This window comes from Aythya ferina (assembly GCF_964211825.1).
Source record: "Aythya ferina genome assembly, chromosome: 16".
Lineage (NCBI taxonomy): Eukaryota > Metazoa > Chordata > Aves > Anseriformes > Anatidae > Aythya > Aythya ferina.
In genome coordinates this window covers 15,595,543-15,618,487 of record NC_140315.1, presented here as the reverse complement: position 1 = coordinate 15,618,487, position 22,945 = coordinate 15,595,543, and the positions used below count along the sequence as shown (strand labels likewise).

At 38.2% G+C, this 22,945-nt stretch overlaps 1 protein-coding gene across 3 annotated transcripts; it reads right to left on the bottom strand.

The window, feature by feature from the left end:
* Positions 1-457: 457 nt before the first annotated feature.
* Positions 458-22,805, bottom strand: CSE1L (chromosome segregation 1 like). 3 transcript variants are annotated; one of them, XM_084537544.1, is made up of 25 exons: positions 22,689-22,805; positions 20,172-20,267; positions 19,477-19,619; positions 17,637-17,738; positions 17,076-17,221; positions 16,680-16,770; positions 16,296-16,403; positions 15,422-15,514; positions 13,910-14,077; positions 13,681-13,810; positions 12,892-12,957; positions 10,830-11,032; positions 9,862-9,946; positions 9,089-9,150; positions 8,093-8,229; positions 7,829-7,932; positions 7,263-7,360; positions 6,277-6,427; positions 5,551-5,759; positions 4,730-4,827; positions 4,436-4,521; positions 3,311-3,392; positions 2,735-2,881; positions 1,683-1,914; positions 458-989 (listed from the first exon to the last, which is right to left on the bottom strand). In XM_084537544.1, the coding sequence occupies exons 2-25, from the start codon at positions 20,254-20,256 to the stop codon at positions 900-902; spliced, it is 2,916 nt and encodes a 971-aa protein (XP_084393670.1). In that variant the 5' UTR covers positions 20,257-20,267; positions 22,689-22,805; the 3' UTR covers positions 458-899. The 3 variants fall into 3 exon arrangements, with proteins under 3 accessions (XP_084393670.1, XP_084393672.1, XP_084393671.1); XM_084537546.1 differs by lacking the exon at positions 22,689-22,805 and adding an exon at positions 21,930-22,068; XM_084537545.1 differs by lacking the exon at positions 22,689-22,805 and adding an exon at positions 21,871-22,003.
* Between the last annotated feature and the right edge of the window lie 140 nt (positions 22,806-22,945).

The window sequence follows — 22,945 nt, the reverse complement described above, 5'->3', positions numbered from 1 at the left end:
CCATAACTGTAATGTAAACTGATGCACTTAGAATTCAAGGCTATCACATGTAATCAGCATATTCATTAAGACAGGGAGAACATCCTAGTTAAACAGAAAAAAAAAGTCACTGCTTCACTTGTAATAATACATCACTAAAAATCCACTTGGGAAACTGATGTTTGCTCTAAGAGGGTACCATTACATGCTTTTACTGCATGACTCTGACATGTCTTGTCCGAAGAGAAGGGGTGCACCTGTTGATGAATATCAAAACAGTAATAGCAGCTTTGGATCTTCTGCCAAAGTTTTAGATTTGCTCTGCATGATCCTACAATGTATTTAAGCTATTACTAAAGGTAAAGAAAAATCCCTACAGTCCCACTATCTTATATTCTATCCTAAGATTAAAACACTACCTTTATTTTTTTTAAACCAGCTACATTCTTCTAAAACAGTAAGTGCACAGTGACAGGCATTTTAAACAAGTACTTCTTATTTATTCACAATTTAGATAAAGTTTAAGGAAAGACAAAAGAAATACAAAGGACAACATCAAAATGAAAAGGAATTTTAGTGACTGAAGGGAGTTTCTACAGCCAGTGCTCTCCATACATTTCCAAATGTTACCCAAATACTGCAGATGCAGATTTCAAATAAACCCCATAACAAACCGCTATGACTATTCCCTTTGCAATTAAACTGGGAATGGAAGTTAGCCACCATTTATCTATCATTACACACACCACCAAATTCTTTCAATTTCTGCTTAAAGCCGCATTTATCTTTTACAAGATGGATTCTGCAATACATTTTCAAGTAGCTTCATTTTGTCGGAGCTCCACTATAAAAAAAAAAGTCAGTGTCAACCTTCTGTATAACAAAACAGCTTTTGATCTTGCTTGTGAAATTTATGCAATTCAGAGCAGTGTCACACTTGCAGCTTGGAGGTATCCTTGGAGATACTGCAATGCTTCTGCATTCAGACTAGTACTCAGCATTGATGGAACCTTAAAATATGATAGAGCAGAAGTGTCAATGTGCGTATACATTAAGCTACTGCTACATCCTGTTAATTGCCGTGTCAACACACTGTACAAAGTCAAATGACATCCTGACAGCAGCAGTTTTTCCACTGTAAATGCAGTTGCTGGAATTACGATTCCTGATACTGACAATATTGAGTTTTATGTAGTACTTATCCTAATTAAACATGAAAGAGGAGGTTAGCAAACTATCAGTTATTAAAGCAGGTATCTGGATACAGCAAACAGCAGATCTCCCAAGCAATCTTACTTACCAAAATCCTGAAAACAAATACACAATGGGATAAAAGTCAACTTAAATTTAACTTGTTTAATTTAACATGAGTTGCCTGAGGTTTCCTGAATACATACAATTGAACTGGAGACAAGTGTTAAGCTGTATACCTTCACGTGGATAGATTTTCATGTAAGAAATGGCATATTAATCTTATCACTATAAGAAGGGCTAATATTTTTCACATTATTTAGGTTAGTAGGAAAAAAACATACAAAAGCTATATTTAACGAAAACAAAATAGAAAGCAATACCTAGCATTCTGCTTATGATATACTTCATCTTGCTGAATTATCAAACACTACCAGAAGAGACCCACTGTCATATAAGCATTTTTTCTCTGTAGAATTATGTTTAATGTGCCGCGTATGAAAGTCACCTACCCTGCCAGGGCACGCAGTAGACAGTTTGTGAAGAGACTGTGCCAGATGGATTCTAGGATTGTTCACCATTTGACCTACAGGATCGTGCTCTTTTTTCCCAGCAAAGGCTAGCTGAGAGAACGCAGTCTGATATCCTGGAGTATCTTCTATGTCAATGAAGTGTTCTTCATCAGGGATAGTGTCATCCTCAGGCAGCTCAAAGAGCCCTATGAGGGCCTGTAGCAAAGGAGTCCTATATGGAAAGATGTGGGAGGAGTGTAGAAAAATACATTAGAACAGGGTGTTTTTTTTGTTGTTGTTTTTTTGTTTGTTTGTTTTTACAGGAATGTTCAAGTTATTCAGAACCCTTTCAACTATTTAGTCTTTCCAGGTACTAGCTCAGCTATTGAATGTTTATAGTGCCCAACCTGAGCTGAACTCAAAGAGCTGTGGATGTGTATATTTTACAAGCATAATGTGGGTGTTCATAGTTCAAACAGGAATAATATATTTATTTTTGATCAGGTCAAATCCTCATGAAACTTACCTATGAGAAGTAATTCTTTTACAGATTACACCTTTCCTCTAATAATACTTTTCTTCTAAATTCTCTTTAACAGTTACTGAGTTCAGGCTACCTGACAACCTGGACTGCTAGACTGGCTCACAATCTTACCAGATAGCTTTCCCCAAAAAGCTACTGTCACACTAAGATCTTACAGTGTCTTGCTCAGGTAGTAAGTATCTGTGATAAGGTTTCCTGACTAGCAGAACAGCTATAACAAAAACTGGTCCTAGCTTTTCAGAAACAATATAAGCTAAAAGAAAGGTAGTCTATTTTCTTAAATGCAATTCTAGCTAGCCCAGTCAGCGCTATCTTCATCACAAAAATCTCAAAGCTGTTCTGGCACCTGCTTTGAAAATGTTTTACTTCTTGAAAAGTGTGAAAAGCCTTAAACTAAGCCTCATAACAGTAGCAGGCCTGAAGAAATCACAACAGAGTATTTTGATGAGTAGTTCACATTTTCATAATCAAGTAGCTTCACCAACAGAACTTGAACTGTTCTACATACCACAGTTTGGTGTACTCAGTGTCCATCATAGGAGGACATTCTGTTAGTATTTTTGTAATGCCAACAGCACAGATTTTCTTTTCAACTTGTCCGGATACTTTCTGTATTTCAGGAATTATAATTTTCTCCAAAACCATTCCAAACATCCTATTACGACATTAAAAGAAGTATTAGAAAGCCTTTTCAGCCTTTTAGTGACAACAATCAGAAACAGTATGAGTCACTAGAAGAGAGAGAAAAACAGAGAATTTGTTACAGTGCTGCCCTGTCATAGTAGATGGCCGGTAGAAATTAGATAGTAGAAATTTTTCATGAAGGGAGAAAAATAAAAATATCACTCTTCCATTTTTATGAGCTGCTCATGAGATTAATGGTCTTAAACAATCAGGAAGGAACTATGGGCAGCATAGCAGAAAAATAAACATTGCTAGTCAAAAAAATTAACCATAGTAGAAGAAACGTCTGGCTAGTCAAATTAGTGACAAATGCAGTTTGCAATTTTAGCTAAAGGAGACAACCATTGTCTTTTAAAGTAGAAAAAGTTACACGGCAGTCTTAAATAAAAATCATACTAACTTGGGCTGTATGCTGTCAAATATTTCTTGAAGAGCTAATGCCCCATATTTTATGCAGTACAAGTTAATGAAGACTAGGAAACCTATAATGAGAGAAAGGATAATCAGCAGCAAAATACATTATAATAAATTTGTCAAGGGGATAAAAATGGTAATCTTTGCAAGTGTTCAGTTTTAGTGAAGTACATTAACTTGCTACCTTGAACCCTGTCTAAAAACCTGCAGACCTTTTCACCTACCCTAACATGGCAATAACCCACCTAGGACAAGATTCAGTCATTTCCCCTTATATCACTTTCAAAGCATTAGAAAAGCTATTCCCAAACTTTTCAGATTAAGGATCATAAGAAGACTTAAATGCTTTCCCCTGAAAACTTCATGCAATGCAGTTATTCAGATCAGGTGTGAACCCCTTTTCATGACCTTTGTACCAGAGCACAGATACAAGGCATTAAAAGCATCACTTAATTGGTTGTGAAAGGCCACTCTAAGTCATTCTGTCATTCTTCCTCCTATCAGTAGGAGGCATTAACCAGATTTCACAGGGTTAAATAATAGATACTGTGTAATTTGTGCAGCAATAAAATCATTAAAATAATTTAAGCAGTATGACAATAATCTTCCAGTTATAGCAGCAATAACCAGCATACCTCAGTTAATTTGTCACAGTTCTGCTTGTTTACCACAAAACCTTATCAATAATTTATAATATTAAGGCAGAGTGACATGGATCCATAGACTATTTAACAATAACTACTACTATAAATAAGAGAAAGGAAATGTGGCCCATATTATTGTGTTGTGCAAGATTAAATTGTGTGTTGGAGATTAAATAGAAACACTTTCAGATAACAATACACAGAGTAAGAAAGCAGAAGGGAATACAGATTTCTTTCCCTTCATTTCCAACTCTTTCAGTTCCAATGAGGTTAAGTGTGACCTTTTGTGTCAACTTCCCCACATACCACCCTTAATTACACAAATAATTTGAAGCAAGTCCCTGATGTTAGCAGCTCAGCACTCTCCCTTTGCATAATCACAGGACATGACTGCATACTTATTCAGTACAGCCGCACGTTCTAAACTGTTGGCATCACCGAAGCTTTTCATATAGCAAGAAACTTACTTTTAATAAATTTTGTTGTTTTGGAATTTTGAAGTCTTTGGAAGAGTAGAATGAAGATCTGTTTCCTGTACTGGTCAACTGATTCACTAGGAAGTTAAAAGATTGGTTATTCAAGCCATACTAGTATTTTACTCATGTCATTTTACAGAATACATGTATAGAACTGTTCAAATCTAATTTACTGACAAATGTAGCATTTTTCAGTTGTTAAACATTAACTACAAAGTGTACAAACATACCAAGTATTAAAGTCCACAGAAATTATTTTTGAATGTAATATCAGCTCGTACTCACGGAGGCATGTGCTCTATAATACTATTTAGAAGGTAGAATCCTTGATGGTCATTAGCTTTAGAGGCAATCAACTTCTGAAACACACCTAACAATCCAGGCTGTAAGTAAAACAAATATATAACACTATACAACAGTTCTTCATACATGACCTACCAGCAAGCTGACCCTTACCATCTAAAACACACAACATGGCAAAAGCTTTCACAACCTAAAACCAGGATTCTTTCTGTAGGAAGGAAGATTTCTCTTGGGACCAAATGATCTTTCTTTGAGCCTCAAAATTAGCCTTGATCAAATGAACACCAAAGCTAATTTGAAAATGCATGTCTGCTTCATCATTGGCATCGTCTAATCAAGTTTGACTACAGCAGATCATGCAGCAGAAGTAACAGAAGCTAAGCATGCAGAGTAAATATCCCCATAAATCCACTAATCCTCAGATTTTCCAGCATTTTGACTCGTCCTCACTCACAATTCTGGAGACTGTTCCAAGAAGAACCTCCAAAATTTCCCAATCCAGTGTGTTCCACGTATGTCAGGTAAGAAAGTTAAACCATAGAAGCTTAACTGCTTCACTGTACTAAGTGCAGGAATTTTGCATCTTTATCAATAAAAGATGAAGGATTTCCCTTTTCCCCCATAATGCAAAACCATTCCAGAAGTCTGCACCCACGTGTTTGTTTTTTTTTTTTTAATTTAAAGTACAAATATATATTCTGCACAAACCCAGGTATCCACTAAAGAAAAAAAATCCTTATAATTTTTGATCTTAAATCAGTATGCCTAGAGGCAAACACTGCTACTAAAACAATCCAACTTACAATTTTGTCAGCAGCAGCACTTGCTATTGTGTTGGCACCCCGCTCTAAATAAGCCTGCAGGAGTCGGACCAAAGGCGGAATATTTCCTGTCCTTTCCCATAACACTGGCTGAAGTAGATGAGGAAATAATGCCATATAGGATGATGGGATTTCATTTTTATGCATCTCCAGAAGTAGGGACATCACTTGAAACACATATGGAATGAACTCTGGAAAAGAAATAATGACACTTATAAATTCAGAAAAAATGGTCACTTGTTAAGTCATAAGAACCATGTATCTATTGATTAAACCTACAGTTGTAGGATATTGACAGAAATATTCCAACGAATAAAACATTGGAGAAAGTATACTGCTTCTCAAATTTAATTATTCCAAACATTTACAAACACTGTATCTATATATACATACACACTTCCTGTTTTCTCTTTTGGTGTTTCAGAGGATGGAATACGAACTACTAGAAACAGGGCAATGTAGGTAATAAGAGGATTTGGGGATAGTGATTATCAGATACTTTTAAGATGGAGTTTGTTTAAAAAAATAATACAGTTGATTTATCCAATGGAACGGCTCAGATTCTTTCTAGAAGTGTTTATTAGGACTGTGAACATCCTGTGTTCTCACTTGAGTTTCCTGTGCTACAGAAAAAAAACCTGCCAGAACATAAACCATGACAATCAATTACAGCAGAGAGAGCACAAGCACTTACTGATTTGAATTTACCTTGCACGTCATTCTGTAGTATCTCAGTGAACACCATAAACAAAGCCTCTTCAAAGCTGCCAACTGCATCAGGGTTTGCTTTGCATGTTATCCTTATTGACAAGCATATTGATTCAAACATGTAATGGTTAAAGTGAGGTTTGCTTGGATTCTAAAAACAAGTTATGAACAAATAAATCAACTTAAACTTGCTGCCAAGTCACTTATTTAGCAAAATTTATTTTTAGATTCAATTGAATTCTAAAAGAGCAATTGGAAGTAAGGATACTATGCCTTATTAATAGGCTGATGAAATTATAGATTAAAGCAAATATTGAAAAACTTTGAAACAAAAATGAGTTTGTTTTTCTAAGTCTTTCGAATACAGGTGTTTTTCAGAATCCCTACATGAACTAACACGCAGTTATAGTATGATGTAACAAAAACTCTGCAGCTAAGTTTAAACTACCCATAGTAGTAGTTCATTGGATAGTTGATTAAGGTATTCTAAAGCATTCCCTAAATTAAAAATCAAGAATATTGAACATGGAAGAATATTAGTCCAACTTGAACAAGGGAGACTAAGAGAATTTTACCCACCAAAAGCAGGTGGGTAATTTAATTTATTCCCACATTTCAGTGTCTAAATTTAATCTTATTCTCAGAAGTTTCCTGGACAAAGAATAAAGGAGTTGCAACAGAAACAGATTATTGTAATGGTGGCTCCTGCACGAGCAAACATTTATACTAGAACAAATTCATATTATAAAAAGATTTTATATGCTGTTCTCAAATTTCAGATGAAAGTGGGGGAAAATTATTTGGAAGGACACCCTAACAGGAATAAAGTACTTCACTGGGAGGCTATTTTTACTTATTTTAATCAAAGTATTGAACAATTTGTGATATATTAACAGAACGCAAACAACAAAGTATACATAAATCTTTAAAAACATTGCTCTAAGAAAAAAAGTGTCAACACTTGGCCCAGATAGCCTGCTCTTTACCTTACTGACAGCCAGCAGTTTCTGTGTAAGCTGTGTGATGACAGAAGGGATGTAGGGAATTATCGATTCCTGCAGCAGAGAAAAACTCCGCATGATTGCTGCAAATATATTGGAAGTTATTAACTTCTGGAGAGAGGTGGATGGCAGAAGTATATGTCTAAATCTTTACTTTTACCATTAAATCAGATCCCAAGGAATTAAGTACAATAAGGATGAGTACCTGTTGCAAGGGCAATCAATCTATAATCATAACAAAGGATAAAGCAAAGCTTCATTATTGCCATTCTGTGGACAGAGCACAGAAGACTAAGCAACTCACCCAAAGTAAAAAGATGTTCTTCACAAGTCACAATACCATTATGTTTAGTATTTCTCTTTAGTTCCATAAATTTACTGAAAAATGACTTAATACTGGCTGGTAAATAACTGTAGGCTGTACAGACCACTTTAGCATTTTTGCACAAAATTACACTTTTCTAATAAAAATTTCAGTAGCCTCTAACTATAAGCCTTCACCTCAAATTAACCAAGTTACTCTTACAGTGCAGGACTCGCACAGCACTTACCTTTCATTATGTATTCATTTTCAGATGAGCCAGGAAGCGTTAGTGCTTTAAACAGGTTTGTTAGCAGCACTTCTACAAATGGTGCCATTTCTGCAGCTGTAATACTGTAGGAAAGCACAGGGTTTTAATGATTAAATACACTCACAAACTTCAAGCATCTTACAGTACCATAATAGCAAGAAATGAAAGATCCCCTACCAGTATTTCACCCATAATGCACAAAAACTAGATAGCAATGAATTTAATTTCTGCTTGGAAACTTACAGAATACTATTATTTGTCCCTCTCATGGTAAACAGTCTTTCAAGAGCGTGGGCTGCATAAGTATGGACCACAATACTTTCTGCTTGAAGATGATTGATTAAGAGAGGAATAGATAACAACAGTTGTTCTTTAGGTACCTAAAAAAAAGTTATAGCAACAAATTATATAAATTACAGAAAAATACAGATGGTTCAACACTAGAACAGAATCACTGAACTCGTCCACTGTAAATTGAAAGCATGGCAGAAAGAAGAAATCTCAGAAGGCTCCTCCAGTTGCTAAAACACACCTTGACAACTGAAAGGTACTGTCCTGGTTTCAGTTAGAACAGAATTAATTTTCTTCCTAGTAGCTGGTGGAATGCTGTGTTTTGGCTCAGGATGAGAAGAGTGCTGATAACACCCCGATGTTTTAATTGTTGCAGAGCAGTGCTTATACCAAGCCAAGGACATCTCAGCCTTTTGCTCTGTCCTGCCAACAGGCAGGCTGGGGGTGCAGTAAGAGCTGGGAGGGGACAGACCCAGGACAGGTGACCCAAACTAGCCAAAGGGGTATTCCATAGCATCTGACGTCATGCTAAACAATACATAGGGGTGATACTGCCTCCGGGCAGTACCTATTTCTGTCATCTCCTGTGTATTTCCCCTAGAACATCAATGCTCTATATTACATGCATATATTCCTAATGTTTATTTCTTTTTCCACTTTACTTTGTCTTAATGGGTAATTAAATCTGAGTGGGTCACAGGACTAAGCATGCAAAGATACTCGGTCCTCCAATAGCATTTGGAGGGAATATAGGCTACATGTCCATTTGATATTTATAGCAGCAGTATCATTTACTTTCAAAACTCAAAATTCAGCAGAAAATGTTATGTGTGGCTGTCTAAACACCTGTTGAGTTAACATATGGCCAAGTAAGATAAATTAGGCTTGGCAAGTGTAAAGTAACAGACCACAGAATGTTTTTACTGTAACAGTAGAACAAAAACTTACTTGGCTCCTAAAAATCATGATATATTTGATACCATCAGCTTTTAGCACAGGGAATTCATTCACTGCAATAGAAAAAAAATACACATTACTGAACATATTCTACATATTAAAAGTGACATTAACCCCTGAATACCCATCCCAGGTAATACAACATTTTTCTGTTTTGCTTAGTTTATGCATCTCTGTCTGGGCACTCTGCAATAACATTAAACATACTGTGCAACTGCTCAACGTTAAAGTTCCCCTTCTGGCTCTGATTCTAGCAGACTCCAATGGCATGTTCCAAGACACTCCACTACCCTCTGAATGTCATAAGATAATTGCTAAAGTATAAATACATCATGTTGCTTGAACCTAGACACCTGTAGTCTCATCAACACACACTAGTACAGGCTGCAACCTAGACTTCAGTATTTTACCTTCTCCAGGTTTTGTTTAACACAGATGTTTGTTGTAAGGTCTCAGTTACAGAAGTAAAATTACTTCGATTCAACAAGTTAAAGCATGTCAGCAGATAGCAACCATGTGTGTACATGCCCTGATCTTGCAGACAGCACGTGATAATCCACCTTTGTTTAAAAACTCATTAATCACTGGTCAAACTAACTTGAATTACTTCCCATGCACCAGGTGAAAACAGGCTTCTGGCTCAGAGATAATGCTGATATAGGAGCACATTTTAATTTGTACTTGAGCCTTAAGAAACAATGGTTACAATTGAGGTTCTAGACATATCACAAAAGATAATGCATGAAAGCTAACATTAAACTTACCACTAGGAGACTTTAAGTCAGGTTGAATGTGATTCACAAAGAATTCTGTCAGATTAACAAGTTCATTAGCTTGTGTTATTCCATGCTAAAAAAAAAATAAAGTATGTTTATGTATATGCTATCACTCAGTTCTTGTATCTTTTTAATAAAAGCATTATAAAGTGTGTATGCACTTGAAAAGATGCAATTTTAATAATCCCAAGCAGAGGACCACCCAACTTCTTAACTTTTCAGTGTCTAGGTTTCAGCTGTAACACTACAGGGGTTCAAAATTCGTAAGACCTGAGTTGAGGAATAATAGCATATAACAGTAATAACGAACCACAGTTTCAGGCAGAAAAACATTAGCAGCTTATTCACTTGTTTTTTTTTTTTTTTTTTTTTTTTTTTTTAAATGACAAGCCTTTTGAAAAGGAAGAGTTTAAGAGTCACATTCCAATTCCGAATGAGAACAGCAAAATTATAATAAATACTTCAGTTTTACCTGATTGCCATTTCCAAGACAATAAACACTAAAACAACATGAGACATTATGGAATAGAACGACAAAAACTGTGTCACTCGGATTCCTTCTAGCCTGCTCAACACCATTCATCATCTTCTGTAAAGCTGGATTTGGCCATTCCATGGCTTGTAAGCTCTGGCTCAGGAGCATGTGAAAACTCACAGATGCTGGACCCAAGCCAATTTTGTTTCTTTTCACTGTTTCACACATACTAGTAAGACCTGCTGAATGGTCACATGTGCTTGTTGACTTTGCCCAATCCATCTGAAGATGATATACCATCACATTTCCATCAGCTGTGAAAGTATTATATTACAGATGACTTTTAGTCTCATCAACATTAAACTACTACAAATCTAATTATTCCCATTTAGAAGCAGAATAAAAAGAATCGCATCAACCCTCTAGTCCTCATAGACATTATAATTTTTGAACACTTATAGATTAAAAGAAATAGCAGTACCTTCTGTGTCTGAGCTTTGGATGCCAAAGACGTGACAAGGTAAATAGCTGCATCTTTGTGCTTCCAGTTAACAGATGGATTCTTCGCATATTCCTGCAGCATGGAATTAACGTATCCAGAAAAAATCCCTGTCACAGGCCCCTCAAAAAACTTGCACAGGCCTCTGACCAGATCACAAGCTGCTCTGCGTCTGGTGTCAATATCTGCACAAGAACAAAAGGTTCTTTGGGTATGAGAAAATACACAACTCTTTATGTTACTAAGCATAATAATAAAAATGTATCAGAAACGCACAGCTTTTCAAGCTACAGCCACACTCCACATTGATGCCTAAGAACACATTTAAGTCTTTTTACTTACTGTAATACCAAGGGCTGCTTGCACAACAAAATGAGGAATGGACACCGACCAATAATACAAGTGTATTCAGTGTTTTCAATGTACCCTACAGAAAGTTTCAGCAAGGATGCAGGGGGAGGCTTTTTACTATCTTGATAAGTACACACAGAAACGTACTGATTCTGGCAGTTGAGTTAAATTATTCCCTGTAACAGCCTCTGTGGCGATGTGTTTTAGACTGGTGACTACAACTGTCTTAATTACACACCAGTGTTTTGTCTCTTGCTGAGCAGTACTTGCACAGTGTCAATGCTTTCTTTTTCCTTCTCTCTCTGCCTTCCAAGCAAGGAGGCTTGAGGTGGGCAAGAAACTAGGAAGGGACACAACCTGGACAGCTGACCCAAAGGGACCGAAGTGCTGTTATCCCATGCCGTGTAACATCATGCTTGACAACAAAAACTGAGAGTAGAAGGTTTTTGAAAAGGCAGACATTGCTTCGGGACAGGTTGGGCATCAGTATACTTATGGAAAAGTGGTAAGCAATTGGCTTTTCCTTCTGTTTTCTTCCTCTTTCTCTCACTTATTAAACTATCTTTATCACAACCTATGAGTTTTCTCAGTTTTACACTGCCTAGTCTCTTCCCCATCCCATCACAGCAGGGTGGGGAGTAAGCAAACTGCTGTGTGGTGCTTAGCCACTGGCTAAAAACAATGAAACAGTATTTTTTTTGGTAACTAACTTGTCAAAATTAATTGTCTCAAGAAAAAAAGAAAAAAGCTCAGCTGGTCTTTAACACTACATACTGACAGAAGACTACATACTAACATACATAACAGAAGGGACAAAAGGAAAATAAATCAAGTGAATTTAGAAATACACTCTATATTGCATTTAAAGACATCTCAGAAGAACACAAATATGTCTTGTCTAAATAGCTAACAAGCTTTTATAAGCTTCACTAATACCTGTAATCTTGGGTAAGAATGATAAAATATTTGCTTGAAAAAAAAATAGTCAAAACTTTTTCCTCTACTTCCAATGTACAGAAATTTCTCAAACCTATTATGAAGTACCAGTCATCTAAAAGAGTCAGTGTCAGTCAGTGCAATGTCAGCGGCACAGAACAGCCCATACAGAGTTATCACACAGATCTAGATTTGGTTCATTTGTGCGCTGACCTGGCTGGAGACAGACAATCAGAACATCAAGTAGCTCTGTTAGCACAGTGCTGTGTTTTCAGGACAGTTATTACAGTGGTTGGAACACAGTGCCAGCATGCAAAGGCAGGCTGCCATCCAGCTGGGTTCATCACAGATTTGTATGCAGAACCGGTCAGAGTTTCACTTTAAACACGACAGACTACCAAATAGAGGCAGAGAGTCTACCCATGTTATTTAAAACTCCACACACAGGAACTAAATACACAACTACGGCCACTACTCAGCATTAACTTACAGGCTATATTTGCTGATACGAGAACATGCGCAGTGCAGGAGACATACGGATCCAATTAAGAGAAACTATTAAGAACATTGGTCAAAACAAAAAGACACTGGGACGGGCACATCCTGACAGTAAACTTGACAAAAAACCTGATAAAATATCTTGAGGAAGAAAGCTTCCTAAGTTCAAAAATAAGTTTTAAAAGCCTCAGTATATTGCTTCAGCTCTTTAGAACTGTATTTAAAGACCAAGTATTCTTAGTATAAATCTGTGGATTACCAGATCCTTCCAAATCCCTTCTTATATATTCTTCAGAATTATCTTCAAATGCTTCTTCATCAGCAGCTGAAAATATAAAATACATAGGAGTTATAATACTGAGATCTGTTTTATGCTAAAAAGAGGTATCATTATCAACTTACTATTTTTTTCAAATACTTCTCTATAACATTCATAGAAATTAATCAGAAATATCCAGCCTGTTATCCAGCCTGAAATATCCTAGCCTGTTCAGCTTGCTGCCCCACAAACTGCAGTCTTTCATACTCATGAGCTAATGCATTCCTGATTTAAAAGACATATTCAATACTAAATGTACTTAAAGGAGTTTTCCAGAGTCATAGACTTAGAGAGAAGCTTCTTACTGCTGTAACACATTTGGAACACACTGCATTTTAGATATTGTATCTAATTTAGATAGATTAACATAAACCCATCTTGGAGAAACAGACATTACAATTTAGTAGGCTGTATATCCATGCCTATTTAGGCTCCTTCAATTACTCTGGTATTCACTTTAAGCATGAAAAAATATTGATGGCACATGACTTAGACATTCTATATTTTTCAATTTGAGATCACAATAGGACAGAAAAATCATTAGATACATTCATACAACAAGTTTACAAAGCCCATAGCACAGCAATTTGCTGTAGAAACTTCGTTTTGATTCTAGTACTCAAGCACTCGGGATGTGATCCTTAATTCTTAGTCCTTTAAAACAAAACATTATTATAATTACAGTTATATTTTACTGTGTCTTTGAAAATTTCCATCTTGAAAAGTTACCTCTAAATTCCATATTGGGAACAATAACTTTTTCACAGATACTTGTCAATGTATTCTGGTCTTCAAAGAGATGCTTGTAATGTGGTCTTTCACAAACTGAGGCCAGAAACTGGATTGCATTGCTAACCAACTAGAACAGAAGCACATACAAAATACATACAACTTTAGCATGAATGAATAATTTATAATTCATTATTAAACTTGACAAGATCAGTTTTTAACAGCTTACCAAGTCATATTTCACTTCCTGGCCTGTTGTGACTAACAGATTCCAAATCGCTGTTACAAAACGTGGCAGGTAGGGTTGGAATTCTTCATCATATTTTTGAGCATATAAAGCAGCATTATCACAAATTTGTGATTTCAAGAGCTCCAGTAACCCAGCTTCTTCTTCATCCTCACATAAAACAAAAGTAGGAACTTAAGCATCCACATTTCAACACTAAAGCATTAAAAGTATCAACATATTTCAAGGAACACAGTATTATTTTACATTATTTTACACAGTATTATTTCTAAGTAGGTGAAAGAAATCCATCCCATTTTCCTGAAACTACTGTATTTTGCTGATTTGTACTGGAAGTGCACTACAAATCATACATTTGTGCTATTATATCCATAGTTCATGTAACAGTACTACACACTTTAAGTGATTTAGAACTGATAAGATTCAGTGCAGAATTAATCTTCCTATTACATTTGTAAAAGGTAATGCAAAACACTGAAAATACACGTTCAGGAGGCACTCTATCTTGCTACTTTAAATTGATATAGTTGATAGAAGTATTTTTTTTTTCCCCTTCTTCTCTGTATCAGCACATATGTTTTTTGGTACCGCAAAGCAAACTGGAAAAATATGTTGGAATAATATTAATAATTAAAAAACAACACACAAAGAACACCTTCCCTTTTTTTAATCCCAACTTTCAATTTTAATGCATGTCAGCATGCAACTGCATGGATGTCTGTGCTGGGCAATGGCCCACAGACAGAAGAGCAAGAAAAACGATAAGCAAAGCTTCTTTTGCACCATCATTAGCCTAAAATGACCACGAAACTATAGCACAAGATGTACTTAATGTGCCCCCTACATATTGTAAAGGCATTTATAGTTTTATTGGCTCCACCACGTGGCAAGCTACTGTACTGCATCTGGAAGATGACAGCATTTAAAATGAGGAAAGCATTGCACAAAATGAATTTGAGCTTTGATGACTTGGTATCACTTTTCACATGTGAAACTACTAATACTTATAATTAAACAAAGACAACAAATAGTAAACTAAATTACTTACAGATGTCATGCCTTATATGTTCAAATATTTCAAGTTCTTTAAGATACCCTGTTTTCTAAAACAGCACATGAACCATCTGAAAGGTATAGAAAACCTGAGCCCTATGACTCAAAAAATCAGGCTTAGACAAACTATTTGTATTTTCACATTTGTACCAAGGTTACTTTAGCAAATCCCCTCAAAAGAAGATATTCACTGACAAGTATTGGTGATTTGATTTCTGCACACAGCTACCTATACCTGTAACTAATATGTAACTTCAAGAACTGGAAACCAAATTCTTAGACAATGGAGCTACCTCTCTTAAATCACATTTCCTTATAGTCATTCTATTTCTTTGTTTACCCAACAAAGGGAACATTACATCACCCAGAATTATACCTCAATTCTCTTATCAACCCTCTCCACCGTACAGAGGCAAAACAGGAGGTTTATGCAGTACTTACATCAGTCTGCAAAAGTTTATTATCTAAAGTCAAAAGAGTATGAAAATTTGTCATCCATGTTTCCATGTTATCTTCAAAAAACTCAGGAAGATCCTGTGAAGGAAAAACATAAATCAACATTTTAATTTGTGATTGTACTGCTCAGATAATATACCTTTGTTTTAAGTAATACGTATCCACCTTATAATCTACTAAGGGACAGTGAATTGTGGAAAATAAATCTACAAAACAAAACACTACCACCTTGCCCTGCCCTACTACAAAAGCAACCCCATAAATGAAAACCCTACAGACAGAGGCTTTGAAGCACATTTCCAAAAACACTAGTTGCTTACACCCTATATAGCCTACAGCTTTATATGGAAAGAACTTCATTGCCTCTGTCTCTTAGAATAAGAAAGCACAGACCTTCCTTTTAGCTCCAACTTACTCTTTTGCCCAAAATAGGAAGAGCAGCCCAGCAATCAAGTCATGATCATCACACTTCACAGGGTTATGATCATGTTGAAACACTATACATCACCTCAGCAGAGTCTATTTTTACCATTTTTCATACAGCGCATTTGTTTAATGCTAAAAAATTTAGATCTCATTAAAATAAAAAAAAACCTCTACTAGAATTGCTTCCTACTATAGTGCTAAAGTTACTAGTTTAAACTAATTGACTTTCATCTACTTGACTGAATTCGTATCAGTACAGATGCATTAATAAAAGAGCACAGCAAGTTCAAACTCAAGCATTTGACTTTTGTCTTTCATTGCTCATACTCACAGATGGCCTTAAAGGCTGCCTCAAATGGATTCTATAAATAAGAGCATAACAGCTTTGTGAAATTAAAGCAAAAGTATTAAAAAAACAAGGAGATTCATTCACCTGAAAATTTAAACTGTAGAACAGCTTCGCAATTAGAATGAGAGAAGAAAATAGAACCTTCAAAGCACTAGCATCATTTGCATGTGTGCTGCAAAGTTCAATAGTTGCCTAGAAAAAGACACAAGATTCAGTGAAGTAACACACACACAAGCCACATCAACAAGTGATAATGAGAAGTATCACATGACAAAGTATTTTTTACTTTTCTTTTAAACCAGAAAATACAATTCTTTTTCTTCCTCTTACTGATCCCATCTCATTCCTCGCTCTAGCTGGAACACCATTAATAGTTCCAACTGTTTCTAAGTTTTCCTTTTGTAGACATTTGCAACAAGCAATTCAGAATGCTAGACTTGTTTTTAGAAATTACTCAACAATAAATACCTTAAAGAGGTTTGTCAAGGGCAATGCAAAGGCATCAAGTACAAGTTTGATCTCTGTCCATAATTCATTTGACTTAAATTCATGGCGGTACCTGACAAGTGAAAAGAAAATACACAAAAAATATAACAGTCTTCACATTTCTTCCTAAATTAACTTGTGTACACCTGATTTTTCACACTGGACCTAGAAACAAATCTGGTCAAGCAAACACAAGAACTAAACAGCATCGTTAAAGCTATGAAATGTGTAAAACTTGATAACCACTTGAATTCTTACTAAAAAGTCAATAAGCATAACTAGAAGCCACATAGGTAAACTTTGTACATAAAAAAAAAGTAAGTCCAGCAGTAAAAAGTCTGAGTCAAACAAATTTTTTTTGTCCCTTATTTCCAGTACCTTTTAAATAAAGAGTGAGCAGTACGAAGGACCCCATTAATGACATGGAAATCTCCACTTTGAAAACGATTCACCATTTCTGTCAGCAAGTCTGGCCATTTCTGAGGGAAGTCTTCCCGACCAATAATACTAATAGCATCACTTAACTGGAAAGGAAATATAACCATTACATGATATAATAGCAGACTACTTATAAAAAGAATGCAGCTATCATGCCAGATGTTACAAATATTTAAGAATGCTTATTGTTCTTGTCAGATTCAAAAATCATCAGGTTAAGCATCTACTATTTTTCATCACAAGAAATCTCACTTTCAATCCAATGTATGCGTACGTGCAGTTTCACTTTCTACAATTAATATACTTAACCACCTAGTGCTGGAACTTAGAGATATATTTTTTAAAGTGGGCAGAAGTACCTTCAACAATATACTCCAAGTTATTTGGATAGGGGTGATGTCACTGGAAGGACAAGGGAGTGCTGCCAGTAACCACAGCCTCTTAGACACACCTGCAATATTCTAAAAGTCTCATGGACACAACCATAAATTGTCTTGTTACCTGCTTTTGTATTTGTTCTGGGCTGCTAAGCATCAAGGGCACTATGTTGGCTTTAATGGCTATCCTGTCCGATTCACAGATTTTGTTCGGTTCATCCTCCACCTACAATTAGAACAATAATTAAGTCATAGACATATTAGTATACTCCAGGCACTGTGCAAATACCATTATTTCGAAGCCAAGGAATTTATGCAACTATTACATTGTTGAATGCTCTCCTCTTTCAGCACACCAAATCATGTCTGTCCTCATTTCTGCTAACCTCAGAAATTACTGTGTGCAAGCTGCCTCAAGCTTTATTTTCTAGAAACTGTATAGGAAGATAGGTGCAGGTGACACAAAAATGTTAACATGGGCTTTAAGAAATAGCCAACCAGTTCAAAACCTTGTCAGTCTGTAGTGCTAAGTGGTAGTAAATCATGGTATCACTATTAAAGAAATAAAATACCATGGCTTATCACCAACCAGTGACAGTCACATTATCTGTGATGGCAGCACTGAAGTTTAGAAACCTAGAAGTCATCCAGCACTGCAGAGTAATTCGACAATCTTAAGATGCCTTTAACCAGATGGCACTACTACACTTGTACTTAGATAGATGAAGAGGAGAGAGGTGGTAGTGAAATGAGCAACAGCAAATCCTTCTTGTTTGAGGTTATTTATGAGATTTTTTTCCAAGGAAATTAGGCTTCTTTTTTTTTTTTTTAATAAGACATGGAAAGCAGCATGGGTGACTATCTTAAAAATACTTTAAGTAAAACTAAATCCAAGAAAAAAAAAAATTAAGTACACTCTTCCCTCTCTCCAGAAATGCCCTACACAGCTGGCTTTCCGGGGTCTACCAAATCGAAGCGCTTAAGTAAACAGAACCCTTTTCCTGCATCTGAGCTTTGTCTCCACCCATGTTCAATGCTATTAAATTATACCATTTGATCTAAGTAAGGTAGCCTTGAGGCTGTTCATATTCATACAGCTTTTGAAATGAAAGCTTCGATTTTGAAAAAAACTATGTGCTTGAAGTCACACAGCAATCCTACCAGTTCCCTGGATGCACTTACTGCAGAGCATCTCCTCCTACTCTAACACAAAACCTCATTCTGAAGAACTTCAGTAACCCATACCAAGGAATACACATTTTCCGAGTGCTATTTCTACTTTCAATACTCAGTGATAATAAAGATGCAATAATAAATAATAATAAATAATAATAAATAATAATAAATAATAATAAATAATTTCAATAATAAAGATGCAAATTTGGAGAAACAACTGAAAATGCAGTGTTAACAACACAAAGTTCTAGAAATTTCATGCTAGCGTGAATGTGCTGATTTTAACAAATGTAACCAAATCTAGGACTGCAATAGCTTCTTAATATTTGCATGACAGGCAGGGGAAGAAAAGTCACATGCAAATTTTTAAATAGGCAGAGAGACATAAAACAGGAGTGCACATCTGGTACTCTTTCAGACATACAAATCGTTCTTTCTGGGAGACAAAATACAAATCCTAGCAATTAATATGTTTCATCACTGAAGGATTTGAGCTCTTGAATGTAATACTTTACAGCACTAATTAAATTCCACTAATGAGGAAAGTTCTAAATGATTTTTTTTCCTGACATCTTCAAAATAAAGATAAAATGAAGTTAAATGGCAACAGAGGAGGTTTTAGTCCCTTATCTGTAAGTTGCGCTTTGTGTTTGTTTCCTGTATGATCTATCTTCTCTCACAAAGTGAAAACATACAAGCATTCTTCAGTTCAAGGTTACTATAGAATACAGTATTGGATCCTACAAGGATTACTAAATCTTAGCAGAACTACTCACTAGAATACCTACAATTCTCCAGTTCCTCTTAATGTAATTCTTGAATGTTACAGATGCACAAACTTTGATGACATTTTCCTGTGATTTCTCCAGCAGCGTTAAGAGTAACAACGGATAATTCTGGCTTCCTTCAACTGACTCAAGAAACTTTTCCGCTGTAAGAGAATACAGTAAGGTTAGCAAAGGCTGAACTGATTTTCTAACTGGAGTCCTATGATTTCTCAAAGGTCTATTTAAAATGATCAACACACAAACACGTCTCCAGAGCTTCACAAGAACACTGGGTAAATAGCAAAACGTACTGTAGCTTCTTCATTACTAAGCTCTTTAATGCCACTGCTATTAACAAAAGCTCTCAATTCAAAGCAGGCTGTGGAAATATAGCCTCCTCAGCATTTTTAAAAGCCATGTCCTGACAGAAGCCAGCCCCTGTTCATCATAAACAGCATCCCTGTTTTAAATAACAACAGAACAAAAAAAAAATCAGGAAAAAAAAATGAAAAGCAAACAGAAATTAAGTTTATATTTACATCCATCCTTCATTAGGTGTTAAGTTTTTATTTTCTTGTTGTTTTTTTTTAAAGGAGACAGAGAATTTCTGCAAAAGAACTTTTGCATAAACTTTAGCTGAAAGTTTAGTTTGTTATATGCAGACTGAAGAGCTAAAATGAAACCAAACTTCTTGGTCTCACATGACAATCACTTACCAGGACGCCTTATAGCAGGATCCGGATCCAGTGTTTTCTTTAGATACTCAGTTAAGGTCTGTAAATTGGCATCGCTCAACTCCATTTTGGCAGAACCTATGACCCACAAGTAGTTTTGTTAAAAACACAGATTAGAAAATCCATCCTATAAGCTACACATACGTAAAACTTGATTCCTCAGAAGACACCCATCCACTCTTTTTGGCTACACCTCATAAAGCATGGTCTCATCTTACTTGTCTGGTGCAATAAAACAACAGTTAGTGTGCACTAAACACAAAAGAAAAAAATATCAAATTTTTCAACTCCACATAGCCGTTACTGGTTGGTTTATTGAAACCAAGCTCCTAAAATAGGATCACACATCCAGCGAAGCATTACTCAGGTACAGCGCAAAGACGATCACTTACTCTTTCATGACAACACGAGTTGGGTTTTGCTTTTGAGAACTACTGTCAGCCACAGAAACCTACCCCTGGTTGAAAAGCTGAATAGCTCTGCCTCAGGTATTTGCAAATCAAGCAATTCAAAGTGCATTGGAGAGTAAAGGTTTGCTTAAAACTAAATACTCATTATCTACAGAAAACTCTGAACAGAAAATGAACTTCTATAAAGATAAAAGACTGCACACTGACAAAGGGGTTGTCCACTCTGCAAAAGTAACTCAGACTAGGGTAGGCATTCATTTAAACAGCAATACATATTTCAGAATAACTTTGTGCAAATAAATTGAATTACTCCTCTCTAGTCATCCTCCCACAGATATTCTCACACTCACCACAGTGATAGGGTAACTTCACAGCTTCAATTGAAATAATTAAAATCACAGTAACACTAAAACAGCATCAAGAAATGCTGTAATGGATGTGTTGTGTAGGGTATCACCACCTATTACAGAATTATTTAGATTGGAAAGGACCCTTAATATCACCAACCACCACCAAACACTACTAAGTCCACCACTGAACCCCATCGCTAAGTGCTGCACGCACCCATCTTCCTCACTGACAGCATGGCTCATTTGCCAGAGAAATAACACGGAACCAAAGGCTATTTTTCCTCTGGAGTTTCTAAGCGTTAAGACTGAAATTTACTCACCCCACTTTGCATTTGTTCTATGTTGACACTCAGTGCAATAAACACAGTTTCTATTTAAGCACGAGTGCAAAGGAAGTGAGTTTTAATAACTCCACTTTTATTCTGTGCTAGCTGTGTCATTGTAAGAGGGGGAGCAGTGTCCCTCCCTTCTGGGGGTTTACTTGCCTGAAGCCTTTTTCACCTGTTCACATCAACCAACAAAACCCTAACAGAGTACAGGGTAAGCAAACAGCTCCAGCAATGGTCGGCTCATTTGTTCTACAAAACAAGCTCATGTGTCAGTGGTAGATGCTGAAACAAACACTGAAGCCTTTCACTATTGAGGGTGGAAAAAAACAAAGATCTGCTTTGAAAAAGCTGGCAAGACTGAGGTACAAACCCATATGGAAATCATTTATAAAAGCCCGAACAAGGAAGCCAAACTCAGAGCACTGTTTGATTCAGTGGGGATCCTGCCTAGCCTCTTCCAAACGCCTGATGCCCACACGGCACACAGGGGTCGAGCTGGCTTCGGGCTTGTTCTGAAGGCCAAAGGCCTGAAGCCGCTGCTCCACACCGCCCACAGAGCTGCGATGTTCACCGCCGGCTCTCAGCTCCTCACCCCCTCCTCCAGCTGTTCCTTCCCCGCTGCCTCCCACGAGGGACACGAGCGGCCCTCACCGCAGCAGCCCCAGGCTTTTCGCTGCGCGCCGCTCTGCGTCCCCTCGGCAGAGCGCAGAAGACAAGAAAGTTGCAAACTCGCCCTGCAGAAACCCCCACAGGCGCCCACCGCTTCCCTGCGGCACTCCGGCCGGCAGCAGACAGCTCAAAGGGGAAATTAAAAATAAATTCCCCCAAAGCGCGGCCGGCCTCGCGCTGCCAGGCGCCTCAGCGAGCTGCTCCGGCACCGCCGCCGGGCACGGCCCGCCTGAGGGGCGCGGGGCGGGCTGGGCGCAGGCCGCCGGGTCACCGCCACGGGGATCCCACGGGGATCGATCACCACAGATCACCTCCGCGGCCCCCTCCCCTCCCGCGGCAGGAGGCCGAGAGGAGGCCGGCGGCAGGGCCGGGGCGCGGAGGGGAGCCCTGGGCAGCCCGGCCCCGATCCCGGCCCCGGCCCCGGCCCCGGCCCCACCGCCTCAGCCCGGGATGGCGCCGGGGGGGGGAGGGGAGGGAGCAGGGCCCCGCCGCCCTCACACTACCTCGCTCCCCGCCACCTCCCCGACTGACAGCCGCGAATGCCAATGAGCGGAGCCGCCTGCCAGCCGCCGGCCAATCGTGGCGCGCGGGAGGCGGGCCGAGGCGCCCCAGCATGGTGAGCTGCGCCTCTCGCTGCGCCGTGGGCCCAGCGGGCCGAGCGCGGAACGGAGCGCCGCCGAGCGGTGCCGAGGGCCGGGACGCGGGGTCGCGTTAGGGCCGGGCGGCGCAGGCGAGGCTCACCTGGCGGCTGCCCCGGGGCGGCGGCGGCGGCGGCGGGGCGGGCTGGGCCGTGCGGTCCGGGGCTGCGCCTCACATTCAAACCGCGCCGAGAGGGCGCGGCGGCGGCACCGTGACGGCAGCGCGCGGGGCGGAGGCGGGGCCTGGCCGCCGGGCCAATGGGCAGCCTCCCCTTCCGCGCGGAGAGCCAATCGCGGCCCCGCTCCACACACGGGGCTGGCGGCCAATAGGCGACCGCGGCCCGCTGCGGAGGGGCGGGG

Coding starts and splice junctions, on each gene's coding strand:
- CSE1L (XM_084537544.1), bottom strand. CDS start 20,256: ATGGAGTTGAGCGATGCCAATTTACAGACCTTAACTGAGTATCTAAAG. Junction 12,958..13,680: donor TCCCAATATGGAATTTAGAG/GTAACTTTTCAA, acceptor TTATATTTTCAG/CTGCTGATGAAGAAGCATTT. Junction 3,393..4,435: donor AACAACAAAATTTATTAAAA/GTAAGTTTCTTG, acceptor CTCTCATTATAG/GTTTCCTAGTCTTCATTAAC.